General features: G+C 50.6%; 1 protein-coding gene across 1 annotated transcript in view; it reads right to left on the bottom strand.

Annotated features, from left to right (window-relative positions):
* The window catches only part of TCERG1L (transcription elongation regulator 1 like), a 223160-nt gene that overhangs the window by 69298 nt on the left and 136284 nt on the right, over positions 1 to 17578 (bottom strand). The window contains exons 5-6 of the mRNA XM_070504502.1: positions 8038 to 8129; positions 4585 to 4673 (exon numbers count right to left, since the gene is read on the bottom strand). Of these exons, the coding sequence (XP_070360603.1) occupies positions 4585 to 4673; positions 8038 to 8129 (181 nt within the window). The remainder of the gene's footprint in view (positions 1 to 4584; positions 4674 to 8037; positions 8130 to 17578) is intronic.

Raw genomic sequence — 17578 nt, 5'->3', positions numbered from 1 at the left:
CACTCTCTTTCCTCATCACCTAACAGCGATTTATACAGCTCTCCCGCCTCCCAGTATGCTTTCCACGGAGCAAAAGTGTTAACCTTGAAAAGCAAGTTTCTTCCCTACAACTACATATTTAGGGTCTTAGTCTATCATGCTGTCCTCCCAAACACTCAATTTCTCCGCTCCAATTTACTAAAAATTGGTGCAGAGCAGTTTCAGCTAAAGGCAGAGGGTGGGAGGCCACCACGTGCTGGCCAACACCGACCACTGACCATACAAAGAAGGCACAGATGCCAGTGTCTCCAGTTGGAGTATGGTTTACCAACATAGGCCGGTGATCAGGGCAGGGTCACAGGGCATGTACAATGAAAACATTAACACAGTCAGAATATTTTGATTTCCATTCTCCATGTTTTGAGTAGATTTCAAAGTTCTTTTCTTTCTAGTGTTGGGATTCCAGCTGACCCCACATAGCTCTGTGATGATCAGGAGGAATCCTTTCTGGGCCTATGTTAGCCCAGCCTACTTCCCACCCCCCACCCCTGGACCCCCTGCCTACAATGAATCCTCTAGAAGCCTCTAGAAATCCTAAGTTTTCTTAGGAGAATGTTGGTCTGAAGTTAAGGCTCTGGTTCTATAGGCAAAGGGTCTAATTCTCGGATCTGACCTGAGCTGGAAGCCTGGGCCCTCACTCTTCCCTCCCAGGGGGAAGTCCGCTCCCCTAGGCGGGAACAGAGCCCAGCGTTTGACTGACAAGTGACACTGTGGAGAGAACGCACCATCCAAGGAAGGAGAAGAACGAGACTCCCTGACACATGGGCAGGGAGTTCTGGGCGTTTGGCCATAAGAAGTAGAGGCTCACTCAGTGAAAATACCAGGGCCCCTTGGTGACCGTGTGTGCTCCTCTGGTGACCACTGCAGCTGACATTGCCCACAAGACCTGCTGGTGTCAGGGAGCACACCTCTCACTTCCCACCATTCTTATCAGGCACTTCCATGTGCAACACATCACCATGAGGACTTGCTTATCAGAAAGTTCAAGGTAGCCACTGCCTCTGGAACGTTCTCTATCTGGGTGAGGGCATCCTTACCATGCCATGAGCAGATTGGGATGTCCTAACATGCAGGTAGGTGGCCGGCAAGGATGACAGAGGATGGAGCCAGTGGTCCTGGCCTTCCTGCACCTCCACTGGGTCTCTCTGCTCCTCGTCTCCCTGAGACCTGGTGGACTCTGAGCTACGGCTGACCACCAGCAGACCCCCAAGAACGGAGCTGGCGGGACATGCTTTGAGCTAATTGAGTGAAACAGGCACAGCTCCCAAGGGCAGAGCAGCCCTTCTCCTGGTGGCAGATTGCAGCGTCAGGAGTCAGTAGAGTGTGTTGTTACTGAGGTTTCCATATGTGTGATGCCGAGATTGATGAGGATGTCAGACCCCGTCACGTGCAAAGTCACTTCTCAGTCGGGGAATGAAGTCACAGAAGAAGCCAGTATGGCGGCTGCCCCTTCATCCTGTAAGGCCAAGAGTCCCTCCTCCACTTCTCATGAAAGGCAAACCCAGCCTGTAAGGTACAGTGGAGTCTTTCAACACTCACATCCTCAACCAAGGCTGCTCAACAAAGCCAAGAAACTCTCCTTCCAGAGGAATTGAGTCAGAAAAGCAGAAAATAAGGAGCACAGGGCAGGCCTTGGCAGCATCTCCATCACCTCGGGGAAACAGTGCACAGTCCATCCAGGAGGCCTAACTCTGATTCAGAGAGCACCCCATGGAGAGGAGCTCCTCCGTGCGTGAGCCAGCATCAGCTGTTCTCAGGGGCATGATGACCCGTGCCATCGCCCAGCTGGCTCTCCTGAAGGGCCTCTTGCCCCATTCTGCTGGAGAGTCAGGGAGAAGATGGCCAGAGAGCAGGCTCCACCCACGGAAGCCCAGGCAGGGCTCGTGCTGGTGTATAATTTACAGGCAAAGGACCCACATCAAGATGGTGGCGACGGCCGAGGGACAGTGTGAGCTCCCGGATCCCATTCAGCATATTGCACTGTAACATGGCAATATCGAGGAAGAAAAAACATGGCTTACCAATTAGAAGGTTCTAGTGCTCAAGGTCATGTCTTCCATAAGTATGGTAGTACCCCCTTATCCACGGAGGATATGTCCCAAGATCCCCAGGGGATGCCTGAAGCCACGGATAGAACCGAATCCTATATACGCTATGTTTTCCCTATACATTCATACCTATGATACGGTTTAACTTATAAATTAGGCACAGGAAGAGACTAACAACAACTAACAATAAAATAGAACCATTATCACTATAGACTGTAGTAACTTGCCAGCATCACTACTCTTGCGCTTTGGGGCTGTTATTAAGTAAAACAAGCGTTACCTGAACATAACCACTGCGATGCCGTGACAGTCAACCTGATAACACAGATGATAACGATATACTGTAGTAAAAGTTACGTTACATGAATGTGGTCTCTCTCTCTCAAAATACCTCATGGTACTGTGCTCACCCTTCTTCTTGTGGTCATGTGAGATGGCACCATGCCCACATGATGACATGAAGTGGGGTGAATGGCAAAGGCATTGTGACATGGCGTCTCGGGCAGGAGGGCGTGAGATTTCATCATGCTACTTGGAACAGTGTGCAATTTAAAACTGATAAGTTGTTTATTTCTGGAATTTTCCATCAAATATTTTCAGACCTTGGTTGACTGTGGGTACCGAAACCATGGAAAGTGAAACTCAGATCCGAGGGCCCAACTGTACAATCCCCTGGGGAGAGCACCACCGAGGCCATGGGACAGGGCCACATGCTTGTCTGAGTTTATCCCAATTCCCCTCAATGGGATTCGTTGTAAAGTGAGCCTGCCTCAGAGACACATTTGAGAGAGTGTTAAAACTTTATTGTTGAAGACCCCAAATAGCATTTGTGGCATAATAAAAATAAACAGTGTCTTTGTCCTGGATTCCAGGCACCAAACTCCAAAAGCCCTTGAATTTTCTGAGTAATAGGAGCTTGTTATTTATAACAAGCCCCTTGGACCACACCCGAGTTCATCTAATGCAGTGACTCTTGGAAGATGGCTGGTCATAAGAAAGACGAACCACAGAATTGGTGGGATGGGCATTTCAGCCCCAGCCCCCAACCTCCAGGGAGGGGAGGCGAGCTGGAGATGGAGTTGGGTCACTTGACCAATGATGTCATCGATCTTGCCTGTGTGACAAAACAGCCCTGAAGCCCCCTGAGAGCTTCGAGGCTGGGGAACACGTGGACGTCCTGGGAGGGTGGTGCACCTGATGAGGGCAGGGATGCTCTGTCCTGCCCCATACCTCCCCTGTGCATCTCTCCGTCTGGCTGTTCCTCAGCTGTATCCTTTATAATAAAACCATCATCATAAGTAAACCACTTTTCTAAGTTCTGTGAGTCATTCAAGCAAATTATCAAACCTGAGGGGAGGTTGCAGGAGGCTCCAAATTTGCAATCAGCCAGGCAGAAATGCAGGTGACCCCAGGCCCCATTTGTGATGAGTCTGAAGTGGGGCAGTCTTATGGGACTGAGCGCTCAGCCTGTGGGGTCTGGGCTAACTCCAGGAGTCGGCGTCAGACTGAATGAACTGTAGGATACTCCGCACGTGTTGGGAGAATTGGAGAATTGGTTCTTGTTAGGAAACAACACAGCGTGAAGATAAGGAGGCCCCGACCCAAGAGGCGTCCCCAGGGTGCAGAGCAGTTTCAGCTAAAGGCAGAGGGTGGGAGGCCACCACGTGCTGGCCAACACCGACCACTGACCATACAAAGAAGGCACAGATGCCAGTGTCTCCAGTTGGAGTATGGTTTACCAACATAGGCAGGTGATCAGGGCAGGGTCACAGGGCATGACAGATGCCCAACGTGCCCTTTGACATCTCTAGTCACCAGGGACACTATGCGAGGCTGACGTCAGACCCGGGGACCATGGCAGGCTGCGTTCCTACTGTGACAGCACATTAAGCAGACACAAGTGGTTGCTATTTCTGTTCTCTAAATTGGTGTTCCTCCCAACTGTATCTTGCACTCTAATCTTCAGGTGTGAAAACTAATTTTTACTATAGTAACCTTTTTTATTCTGCTCCCAAATTACTCCATTATAAAAGGACATTTTTAAAAACCAAAGACGGTGGCTCCCTCGTGGAGGGTCTTCTGAGCATGCCATCATCAAAGACCAGGAATCCTCACCAGGCAAATGGAGAAAGCCAGACACATCTTTAATTAACAGCCATACAGTCCTGCTTTTCTGGGAGTAGAGGGAAAAAATCCTTTGAAGCTGAAGGCATGCTACGTTTTCTTCAGACACTGTCTCTCGCTGATATATACACATGCAACAGCATTACTATTTTAATACATATTCACAAATATATTGGAGCAGGACAACTTATCACTTCAATACTCTTTCTTTCTGCAGAATGTGACAACAGAGTAGAACTATACCTGCCATGAGTTGCAAATTAATTTTTTAAAGCACAATGTTATCTAAGGAGCATGCATTTTCTCTTTGGTGACCACAAGCAAATGCTGGGACAAGACAAGGCTCATTGCTCTCGGTTTCCAGGCATCTTACCAGGGGGATCCGGGCACCGGAGTAGAGGCCACGGGTCTGCTGCCTTTTGCTGCGCTGTTCTCTCCAGTCACTAGGATCGGTGGAGGCTCCTTTCAACAGAAAGAGGAGAGCATTTTTTTCTTTTAGTTTAAACACTCATCTTCAATTACAGGCAAGCAAGTAAAGAATAACAGGCCTCCTGCAGACAGACCTGCCTACAGTAGCCAGTAAATAATGACCCACTCAGTACAGCAAAGCAAATGGGCCTGGGCAATTATGCTGAGAATAGAATGAATGGCACAATGGTCTGTGTTGAGTAACTCAGACAAAGGCATCCCCCTAATTATCCCAAATTGGCTGAGCCGCCTGCTTCTGCAGACATGGAGACAGGCAGTGGCAGGTGGGGGATTGCTTCTGGATGCCTTGATGACTTAGGGGCAGAAAATCCCACTGGATTCATCTTCAGAAACAGGCTGACCAGCGGTGGGCACCATGCCGCCAAAATCTTGCATTCATTGGCCGAGAACCTGGAAGCTCTGAGGGGTTTTGGTGCAGCCAGGGCTGGCCCAGCCGGGTCCCTTGAAGGCAGGAGGAGTGACAAGCCATTGTCCCCGAGGCATCCCGTTGCTCTGGTGACGAGCCCCTTTCTGGAGCATCTACCTGGGCAGAGTTCAGGGGTGTTCACATCGCGCAGGCGATTCCGGGCACAGTGGGGTTGAACATCACTGTCTCTGTGTCTCCATTTAGAAAATAAAGAGTCTTTGAACATTACATCACCTAGAAGAAAATGATGATTTATTCCCTACATTTAAAAAGAAAAAAAAAAAAGAAAACTGTGGCTGGAACCCGGGATCATTGTTACGGACAGAATTGGGAGAGAAACTGAAGTTGCTCAAGATAGGAAAATACAGAGGGTTACACCACCAACTAGATAGAAACCCACGATTTCGAGTAACCCAAGGTGCATCCATGTGTGGCGGACACTGGACCTTCGTTAAACATAGTGAAAACAACACCAGATTCCTACAGGTGGAACTGCAAAATCTCAAAGGAATTTTTTAAAATTAAGACTCATTTCAATTTTATAGCAGCTAAAGGAGGAAAGGAGCTCACGGTGAGCACAGTAGATTCTAGTTGGGGGGGCGATTTTTTCTTCTTCTCCCAGCTGTTCCTATGGTTTTAGTCTCAAACTTAGAATAACATGATAAAGATTGTGTTCTCTTTCTCTCAGAAAATGAGGTGAGATTAAAAGATACCAGTGCAACAGCCAGGTTCTGAGCTGAGAATGTCAAGTGCAACGAAAGCTCTAGATTCATCTAAAAAAAAATTGAATGTTGCCACAAAATTTTAGAATCTCTTGTTTCTCCCACCGTCAATGGCAGTGCTCTATAAGATAGCATAGGTGAGGAGACAATTAACCCCTTGCTTGAATGATCAAACCTAAAGGCAGTCAGTGCTCCAGGGTCCAGTGTGGGCACCCGGTGCGGGGCTGGCCTCACGAGGGGACAGTGTTTGCACCAAAAGCCAACAAGCATGCTTGTTCCAGGCCCCCGAGGGCTGCACTGGGGTCAGCACACATTTCTATCATTTCTGTCCCCTTTCAGACCGAGTAGTTGGAAACGAAAGTGCTGAAGTATGGAAGCCATGAAACATGAAAATCAAACAAAAAGTTGAAAGAACCCCAAGCGCCTATAAGAGCCAAGGTGAAATCAATCCCACACAATGGGGCGCTTGGCTAAAACCTTTGACAACAGCATGAACACTGCCCATCCAGGAGATGTGGACTGAGAAGGGTCACATTATCAGGAATGAAGGCCCAGTGCAAGGAGAGGTGGCCAAGAGGAAGGACGAGACGTTCTGAGATGAAAACACTCATTTCCAGTGCCATCTTGGGGGGAGGGCAGCTCGGGGAGGGCACCTGTGCAACCTCACACCATAACGTCTGGGAAGAGGGCTCGTCTCATGCACGCGTGCTCCTCCTGCTCTTTTACTGGGGTCTCCTGGGGCCCCTCATTCACTCTGACAGGTAATTATGTTGAATAAATGATTTGTCATTTATAGAATTATCCTTAAGTTTGTAAGTTTAAGAGCGATGTCTTTTAGAGTTTTCGGGTCGTAGAAAATGTCTTTGTTTCCCATGAGAAAATAAGGTCAGGATAAATAATTAACATAATAGGGAGCATTCACAAACTGTGGTATTAAAAAACATACTAAGACTAGAGTGTATATTACTGATCCAATTAGAGAAACGAGGGGAGATTTTCATTATGAAGCCAAGTGAACAATGAAACTCAAGGAGGGGGTTCTGAGGTGTGGGCTTCCCCAGCTAATTATCCCAGTAGACACGGTGGGACTGGATCTGCGATGGGGTCTGACACTGAGGTGTGGCGATGCTGGCATTCTCCACCTCTAGTCACCAAGGCCTCCGGCATGAGGCACGAGCACAGGTAATGATTTCCTGTTGGTGATAAAAATGGCTAATCGTGGCATAAAACTTCCCTTCCACGCTAAAGTAATAAAAGTGAATTAGACACACAGAGCCCACCGATAAAGAAAGTATTTAAGGCACTAGAAGGACTATCTGTTTAATTAATATGTAATTCTGGCATGGATGTTAATCTCCTATGGAGAAATCCTACACTGGGGAGAGAAAGTTTAATTTGCACTAACATTCATGGTTAATTTTTGCCATTTGACATCGGCCCTGATGATGGGGAAGGAGTGGACCACCCAGTGACAGTGCCTGAGAGGGGAATGTCTTCATGGGGGAAGCCGGCGGGGCAGGAACATTACACAGGGCCTGAGGCCGGGATGTAGCTGACGAAAGTAAAGTAGGAGCGAATGTTAACAGCACACCCAGTCGGACCAGAGGCCTCCAGCATATTTGACAGATCAGAGCAAATTAAGTGCCACTTGCCACTTTCCAATGTGGCAGTAAAAGCTAATCCCTGGGCTGTTCCCAGGACGTAAATGTACCAAACACATCCTCAGTCAATATTTAACATCCTATCCGGCAAAGAGAAGGACTGAGATCAGAATGCATTAAGGAAAAAGCAAACGTGCACTGGGGTTTTTTTTTAACAATAAAATCCAAATATGAACTACGGCCTTGCCTAAGTGGTGAGGGTCTGCCTGCAGCCTGGCCACCCACGACACTCTCTCTTGAAATGTGGGGACACTGTACCTGCACAGGATGCCAGGGTCACCGCCTACACCCTTCCCAACACAGCACTGACCAAGCTCTGGGATCCGGATCCAGAGAGGAAGGCCAGGTGGCTTTTACCTAACCTCTGGGATGATTTACCCTTTCCCTCAGTGTCCTGGCATGTGTGGATTTCCCTGTTTCACACGGCGGACCACAAAGTGCCAGTGCACAGAGCCATACAGGCAAACAGGTGCAGAGGGTGTGCTGGCCCTTCGCCCTCTGAACTCGGGGCTGTGTTTCTAAAACATGCAGTGGGTCCCGAGACTCACCTTGCCTCCTTCGTCCCCAGCCGGGCTCTTCCTGTCCCTGTGCAGCAACAGGGCAGGCGGGTGGGGTGCGAGGCTGCGCTCTCTGCTTTTATCTGTGGGACCAAAACAATTGTCATTAGCATTCCATTTGTCACATCAGTTTGGAAAAACTAAACAAGGATAAAATGCAGCCTTGAAAATTGTAACTGGTTAGCAAACAGTGCAGCCCACGGAAAGGTTGTGCTGTGACGTCACCTCATCTGTGGTCTGGTGACAAAGTCCCTTAATGACGTCAAACTCCTCTGGCAAATCCCTCTATATCTACGTGCAGCATCATCCATGATGCTATTGGCCACGCCTCATGGCCCACTACCTGAGTTACCGATGGATGGGACACAGGCCTCCCTGACAAGGACAAGGGCCAATGTGGGACAGCAGGCTTCAATGGCTGGTGGCCATGATGGGCCCCCTTGGCTCTGACCCTGATGGGGGGAACTGGAGGGGTTCACACTGGTCAGACCCTTGGTTAACTTCCTTCGCTCATCACTAAAGTGGGTGCTGGCTTTGCCTTGGGCCGGCCCACACAGCACTACACAAAAGCAGTTGGGGAAGAAGGAAGGAAATGGCCAAAACGTGGATTCTGGGTATGAAAGCAAAGTTGAGGTCTCATCTTATCCTAAAATGTCTACATAGCCCCCAGATCTTTGCAAGTGGTGAACAGGTGCCATGAAAGACAGCAAGACCCACCACAGCTTCGACACCAAGAAGTAAAACAACAAACCCGAACCATCAAGCTACACACCTACCTAACAAATAGACAAATTAACTGAGGACACGCGGGGCCCCTCGCAGGCTGGAAGGCCAGGGCCCTCTGGAAGCAGATGGACTGCTGGACTCGGAGCTTGCGTCTGGTCTGGGCAGCACAGCTGGGAGGATCCTGGGCCAGAACCTTCCCAGTGGAAGGGAGGAAGGGGGGACGGTGAGGACCTTCTTACATGTGCGTGTGTGCATGTGTCTGGGTGTGTCTATGCATATGTGCATGCACACACACACGACAGCAGCAGGAGAGGAGCTCTCGGCCTCTTCAGGCCCACACGTCTGTGCCTGGAGAGTGGAGGCAGGGGAGGATCCGAGTTGGGAGGCCAAAAGGGCCCATTTCATTTCCATCCTGTTTTCCTCAACCCACTGCAAACTCGGGCTTCCTCTGGCCCCATCCTGGGGAGGAGGTTTGCAGGAAGACCCTATGGGCTCAGAGCCCCTGTGGGCCCAGCCATCATGCTCACAGTGGGCGTCTGCACCTGGAACCCTTGTGGCTGCAGAGCGAGGGCCAGCCTGCAGGGCAACCAGCTGCCGAGCCCTTGGGGAGGAAGGGCCTCCCTCTGGCAACAGTCAGTTAACAGCTGTACTTCTGAGGAGGAGCAGCCCCAGGGAGCAGTTCTGGACTTGGACCTAACGTCCCATCCTCATACAGGTGCTGCGTGTGGACAAGGCAGGAGCACAGGGAGCCCTCCCCTTCACCAGTCGAGTTGGGGGACGGATGCACAGAGAGTGTTAGGACCACAGCGAGGCTCATTGTCTGCTTGCTGTCACTCTCAAGAGTGCCCTGGCCTGTGGGCTCTCCCCACTGGGCAGCTGGCTGGTCCTGGATGTTAGGTGCCCTTAGCTCAGGCTGGCAGCACACAGACCGAGCATGGACTCCTGGCCTCCCTGGCCTCCTCCTGTTTTTAGCATCTCACCCCATATGTGTCTAGAGCCCCACTATGCCCGCACTCTTCCTTCACACAGAGGAGGCCAGTGCTGACCACCAGACTCCTGGGGAGCTGAGACCACCACCAAGAGACACACCTCGGGGCCTGGCAACCAAATGTGAGTCCATTTCAAAATCAACCTTGGAGAAGGAATGATCAGCTTTGCGTTAACGGTATAACCTCCTAACCTGGAGGGCAGTGGAAAAGTTCTGTTATCACTCACGGTGATAAGCAGAGCACCCAGATTGTTGACATTTCCAGAACGCTTAAGAATTACTCCCCAAAGCCTACTTCTCATCATGATGCAAAAGGCAGCCTGGAGCCTGGACACCAAGATCTCTGCCCTGGATCCACACAGGGCTGTCCTGTCCTCCCCTCTGTTTCTGTGTCTGCAGAATGGGTTAGCAGTTCACGGCATCTACATCAGAGAGAAGAACTGACAGATGGGGAACAATTTAGGAAAATGGTCACTTGCGGTATGACTTGAAGGCAAAATGTGGTAGAAACTGAAGCACTGTTTGAAAACTGGAGGCAAACAGACAAGTGTGACTCCGTTTCCCAGGCATCTGGGGAGAGTGGGTTTTTCTTTTTGGAATCACATGACCAGTTCCCTCGCTGTTTTATGTACTATGTAGGGACCCTCATCCTCAGTCAATAACGATGGGTTCACCAATGTCAATGTCAAAGCCATTTGTGCCCACACTCCCTCCCGTGGCTGCCCACTCCTCTCCTTTACTCAGGAGATGGTTTTTGAGGTGGACACCTGATGATCTAAATACCCAGAGCCCTCAGTGGCAGGACTGTCCTCTTCTGGTCAAACAAGCTGTAAAGCAAGGGTGGGGTGATTCCATTAGGTCAATGACAGATTTCCTGGATACTCTGCCCCACCCCACCCCTCCTATGGAGCCAGTACATGGAACAAGATGCCAGAGCCAAGGGAGCTTCTTTTGGGCTTCAGCCCAGGCCCTGTCTGTCTGGGCACCCACCAATGTGTGTGTTGGGGGGGGGGGCGACCAGAGGCACCTGAGAGGCAGTTCTGGAGCCCCAGCTCGTCTCCCACCTGCAGCCAAGGAAACGGGATGGGGAGCAGGTGCCAGAGGGGGTCAGAGGAGGTCTGCACTGAAGGCTGGGTGTGGGGAGCAGGATGGCTAGACGGGCCAGAGAACCACATGGGCCTGCGTCGGGGGACCTTGAGGAGAGAGCCCCAGAGAGGGTGGATGTCTGAAGAAGCCATCAGAGCAGGTTTTGTGAGAAAGAAAGAGGCGGGGCTCTAGGAGGCCGACGTTGAAGGAGCTGCCCAGGGGGTCAGGCAGGACCTGGACCCTTGTCCCTCGCTGAGCGTGGGAGACCAGAGAATAAAAATCAGCTGAAGAGGGTGCTGGCCAGGTGGCTCAGCAGTTAAGTTCACACGTTCTGCTTCAGCTGCCAGGGGTTCGCCAGTTCGGATCCCCAGTGTGGACATGGCACCACTTGGCAAGCCATGCTGTGGCAGGCGTCCCACATATAAAGTAGAGGAAGATAGGCACGGATGTTAGTTCAGGGCCAGTCTTCCTCAGCAAAATGAGGATTGGTGGCAGATGTTAGCTCAGGGCTAATCTTCCTCAAACAAACAAAAAGCTGAAGAAACCCAGCGCAAAGCAGGCCCACGGAAGGGGGCAGGAAAGCTTCCACTTCAGAAGTCACGTGTTGTGGTTACGGCCCTGGACTCCACCGTTTAATCACTGGATTGAGACCTGCGTGGTGGCTAGAAGCGAGCAGATGGCTTTTTACTGCCTGACCGTGGACCAGAGCCAGTCGGTCTGGATTTCATCCGAGTCTGAACAAGCCGTGCAAGGAAAGAATGGGGGTGCGTCGTGCTTCCACGCCCCGTGCCCCAGGCTTCCGCGCAGCAGCCCGGTGTAAAGAGGCAGCCGTCCTTAACAGAAGCGCGGGGTGGCGCGCAAAAAGGATGATCAGAAAAACACGTGTGAGGAAGCCGACAGCCAAGACACGTGCCTACAGCGCTATTCTCAAATGAGGGTAGGATTGCTGCGTTTATTCCCTCATTATCTTGAGAAAACATATTAAAATCTTTCTTTTATTGAAAACGGTTGATCTCTGTAAAACTCCACTCTTCAAATCTGGCTCTGAGATAAATGGGGTTGCGTTGTTCCTGGTGACTGCTGCTTGGAGAAGATGCTTTTGACGATTACTTGAAAGCCCCTGATCAGACGTATCCCCCAGAATCGCCGTGACAAATGCCTGTGCCCGGCCCTGCACAGTTTCCTTAATCGCTGGCACTTTGGAACAGCCATTGATTTCGCAGGCACCCAGGAGGCGCGCGGCGGGGCGGGGCGCCTGGGGCTCTGCGCATAATTGGGTCCGCGCCTCGCACTCCATCGCGGAAGCGCTCGCTCTACGGCTCTCCGTGGGCCACTTCTGGGGTCCACTCTGACATGCTTAAGTACTCTCTGCTCTGGGCCTCTCCACAAACTCCGATGATGTTGTCATAAAAGGCTCCCTTGAGGGTGGAGGAGAAGTAGTTTATGGAGGAAAGCCGACAAGTTGTAACACTACAGGGGCTCAAGTACTCAGGGGCGCAGGCGATTATTTCCGCCCTCTGAGAGAGGCAGGAGGGTAATATCTTTCCGTGCAAGTCGTCTATTGATCAAGCGCAACTCTGTGATTTGAAGTGCTCTCAAATGGCCTTGGTTTGATTTTCCTCCTGGCAGGGCTGTGCTGCGCGACAAGGGGGACTGGAAAGGTCGCGTGGAAGTCTGCAAGGAGAAAAGGGGTCTGTGCCGAAAACTGACACGTCAATCAACCGCCATGCTGGTATTTACCGCCCAGGGAATCCAGCACGACCCTGGTTGCCTGTGGGGAAAGCGATGTGAGCAAGTAGATGGCTCCTTCCCTCAGCGTTGCAGGAACTGGTGAGGGGGCCCCGGGGGCACATACAACAGGAGCCCTCAGAAGGCGAATAGTGGCAATAACTTGTCCCTTTGAAAAGAGTGGGAAAGGAAACTCCTGCTCCTTCTCTTGGGCAAGACTTGGCTTCGGAAACTTCTGCAGCTCAGCAATCAATGAACCTCATTTCCCCAAAAGGAGAGGGAGGCGGGCTCGCTGGGTCCTGGACTGAGGTCAGGGTCCACGGCCAGCTTTCCAGCACATCACTTCTTGGCCATTAGCCCACATCTAAGCCACTTGTTCACTTAAGTCCCAGAAACGTGAAGACTCGAAGGTGACTGTCATCGTCTGGTTTGGGGCCACAGATCAAAGACAGCTGCAGTATGACAGTAATGGGCCAGCAAGGTCTGGTGGCAATGGTGCACCCTAGCTTCAGAAATGGCTCATTCTACTGACTAAAGCGCTAGGATCTTTTTAAACATTCAAAAATGGCTTTTTGTAAAATTATTAAAATGAAGAACTACTGAAGAGAAGTCAAAATTGTCTAACTTGTCAAAAAAGATATAAGAAGTATTATTCAAATAATTCAAAGGGAGATTCTGAAATCCAGTCTAATTTTAATTCCATAAATATTGACCTCTCTTGGTCTCAGGGTGCTCATCCATAAAAGGAACTAATCTCCTAGGTTTCTCCCAATCTAGGATTCTACAAGTCAACAGGATATCTGGGACCTCTTGAGGTATATCCCAAAGAAACGGAAGACACACATAGTGACCTTGGAGGGCCAGCAAAGACAGTCGTCTTCTGGTTTCCTGTTGAGGATGGAGGACTGACCCCAAGGAAGAGGGCCAGAGAGAGAACTGACCTTTTATTTTCTGAAAGCCAATGGTGACCTCCGATGGATGGTTCCTTGGGAACCAGCCTCCTACAAATTTGGAATTAGGTGGGAAATCTGCTCTGAGACTGAGGAGACCCCTGATCCACAGGTAGTCTCTACCACATGACCCTGACAGTGACATCCTGGGGGGTGCCCCCAAATTTGGAGGGCAAGGCGGGATGACTTGGGTTGTCTGACTGTCGCAGATCATTGGCCGTCATGGGAAGGATTTACAAAGACAATCCACACCATTAATCCCCATGCACTTGGCCTCAGCCTGCAGCTGGAAGTGAACAGTGGCACTGGCGCAACGGACGAGTCATTGTAGGGGAACCGAGCCTGGAAACACATCTCTCCAGGGACCTCCATTCCTGGAGAGGACTGCGTAGGTGCAGAGGCGTGGGTGGCAGGGAACAATCCTGGGGTCACTGGGCTCCATTTCCTGTGTTTGCCACAATCTAATGACCCCATTTCCACATGCACACGTCTCACCTCCAAGAACAAATAACGTGTCATCCACTTACAGAAATGTCGTGAGGAGAAGAAACGATGGTATTTTAATCTTGCATACTGTCTCCCCATAAGCACCATCTTAAAATAATTCCGAGATGCTCGGGCAAAGTGGAAACAATCATCTCATTTTACACATGAGAAAAATAGACCGGGCGAGTCATCTTCCAGGTTACAAAGTAAACCATCACGGAGGGCTGACATTACTTGTCAATCTAAGTGGCACTGGGCTCCTTTGAAAAATTTGGCAATAAAATAAGGGGGAAAATGCAATTTATGTTTAAGATAACCAAAATGACACACTCAGGTCCGTTGTATATGGTTCCAAATGAGGCCTGGAGAGTGCATCAATTTTCAGAGTCTGCCTCCTCAATAAGAACTAAAACCTCAAAGGGACACTCAGTCCTTGGGAAAGTGGCCAGAGTCCAGTTTCAGTGTTGCCCAAATGGTGACTTACTACGAGCTGCTGGCCCGGGGGCCCCGGTGGAAGCAGGAGAGACACAGATTTCAGCCACTGAAAGCAAGCAAACCCAAGAGAAACCCACGGGGACAGGGGGCTTGACTTGGCAGCATGCTGGGAGACATGGCTGCAGCCCGGTGATGGAGCCTGGCAAAGGGAGGATGGTCCTTCAACTACTTTTCCCTTCAATCCTGTCCCACCAGGGAGACCCATGGGCAGAGCTCAGACCCCACATGCTGTCTCTGGGACAACCGCACCACGGCAGGCAAAGTCCTGCTGGTGAGGAGATGCAGACAAAGGCAGGACTGAGCAGCTGCCCTTGGATTCTCAGCTCCCAGCTCAGGGGCTGGAAGGAGGAGGCAGAGGCATGATTCCTGGGCAGCTTCCCCCCAACCCCCTGCTGGATTTCCTCCATGCAGGAAAGCTGGGCAGTCAGCGTAGCTGGGCACAGGGGGGGCCAAGGCAGATGGTTGCCGGGGATCCTGTCTTCCTGTCCTCTCCTCTCACCAGGGGACACACAGGCTGGGTCCTCCGGCCCTCCTCAAGGCTTGTTACCACATGGAGCGGCCGACATGGCAGGGACATGAGGCTCAATGGACTGGTAGAGCGTCCGGCAGCCGGGATGTCATGCATCAGAAGGGGTCTTGGGTCAGGAGGTCTCTTGCTAGGGCGGGGAGCTTCGGGAAGGTGGATGCTGAAGCTCTAGACCTGCGTTGGCTCTCCCAGCCACCTGCTTCCCAAGCAAAGGCTGGCAGTGGAGGTCTGAAGGCACCTTCTCGAATTCACTGAAACTGAAGATTATTGTCATATAAATGGCAAATCATTCCTGAGTCCTCCTAAATTTTTCATAGGTAGTGGTTTCACAGACTTGACAAGCTACAGAGAGAATGCATTTTCTACCCGTTTGTAGCATCCTGGATTTCCCTCTGAAGGACAGAAGGGTTTAAAACACTCAGATTGGGGGACTTGGGCTTGGCCTCCTCCCCAAGAAAGCATCACAGGACTGCAACGTGTGGCTCCACCCTATAACCTGACTGCCCCTGTAACTGACTGCACCCCTGTAACCTAACGGCCCCTGTAACTGGCTCCACCTCTGGAATGTGGCTCCACCCCTGCAACGTGGCTCCACCCTATCACCTGACTGCCGCTGTAACTGACTCCACTCCTATAACCCAACTCCACCTGTAACTGACTCCACCTCTGTCACATGACTCCACACCTATAACCTGACTGCACCCCTGTAATGGACTCCACCCCTGTAATGTGGCTCCACCCCTGTGACCTGGCTCCACCCCTTTAATGTGGCTCCACCGCTATCAAGTGACTACACCCTGTATAACATGCCTCCATCCCCTCTGTCCCTAGGCCAGAATTTCCGCATTCTGCTGCTGCTCTGTGTCACTTAGCAAAGATCTGACATCGTCATTGGACAGACTGGCCTGTGGAGATGAGGAGCCATCTTCACTGACTGTTCTAGAACCCGAAGCACTTGCATTCCTTGATGAAGGCAGGCTTCTGAGGAGGAGCGACATTAGAATGGAGATGCAGGAAACGTGCATGGAGCACATGGGCTTTTACGTGCTGGTGGTCACAGCACTTCTCTCTCACTCTCAGCAGGAGGCAGAGACAAGGACGCAGGGCCTGCCTCTCCTGCCTCCCTGCTGTGGCATTCTTACACAGTGGGATATCATGATCTGTGATGGCAACTAGCCCCTGCTGTGCCGTGCCCAGAGAGCTACTTCAAAAGTCACCAGGACACTGCAGCTCCCCCAGAAACGGTATCCTGCCGTGCCCAGGGAAAGTCGGCTCCAATGCAGTGTGTGTCCAAGGAGCGCTCAACAGGGCCAGCTCCCCAGTCCACCTCTCTGACCTCAATAAACCTGTGTTCAATGAATGAATGAATGAACTACAGGTAAGTCCCATGCAATTGCAAAAAATATGTTCAAAATTTCAATTATCTTTCAACAACAGGGATATTAAAGGCAAAAGAGACACATTAAATGAGACAATTTCCATAAGGAAATAAATATATTCTGAGTACTCTATCAGGTATGTGGTGAACCAAGGAGGACCTTACCACAAACATGGACCAGGAAAAGAGGAGATAAGCAGATAGACAAGGAGGTGGAGGTGGAAATAGAGATGGAGATAGAGATGAAGGTGGAGATGGAGACGGGGTGGGGGGTGGGGAAAGAGGGAGAGATATTCACATAAACCAGCAAACCATCATTTAAAACATTTCCCTCTGGCTCGGGCAGAACATGTTATAAAAGTGCACCGTTCAAGGGGCTGGCCCAGTGGCATAGTGGTTAAGTTCGCATGCTCCACTTCAGCGGCCCCGGGTTCGCGAGTTCAGATTCCAGGCACAGACCTACACACCACTCATCAAGCCATGCTGTGAGAGCGTCCCGCATACAAAATAGGGGAAGATTGGCACAGATGTTAGCTCAGTAACAATCTTCCTCCAGCAAAAAGAGGAAGATTGGCAACAGATGGTAGCTCAGGGCCAGTCTTCCTTGCCAGAAAAAAAAAAAGTTCAGCATTCAACCTTTTCCAAAAAGCATAAATCCATTTTGCAGTACCAGGCTGAGTTATTCAAGCGACGCCCACCTTTCAAGGCAGTATGGGAATTACAGCTGCTGAAAGAAGAACATCCACGTGCCATCTACCTCATCCTCAGGACGCAGAGAGCACAACTGGCAGTGCTTGTTCCACCAAATTGGTCGTCACGAAAGTAACAGCTGGGCTTGTCACTGCAGTTACCCTGGTGACTTGAGCTGGCACCAGCGGCTCAGGTGCCCATCCATCTAAGAAGAGGATGCTGCACTCACCCTCCCACACACACACACGTACAAAGACTAGCATTTTGAGGAGGATTTTTTTAGCCATCACAGAAGATAAATGCTTTGCCCATAAACCCACCGCTTAGTTAGATTACTCTGGTCTACGCATGCCAGAAAGGAATGGAAGAAAAGCTGACATATGTCTGTAAAAATGAACAAGCAAAATGTCAGCACTGTGGCTTTTTCTAAAGGTGACATCAAAAGTAAGTTGTCTCTATCAGAAAAATTACATATACTA

The sequence above is a fragment of the Equus asinus genome, chromosome 2 (assembly GCF_041296235.1).
Source record: "Equus asinus isolate D_3611 breed Donkey chromosome 2, EquAss-T2T_v2, whole genome shotgun sequence".
Taxonomy (NCBI): Eukaryota; Metazoa; Chordata; class Mammalia; order Perissodactyla; family Equidae; genus Equus; species Equus asinus.
This window is presented reverse-complemented; position numbering and strand designations above follow the sequence as displayed.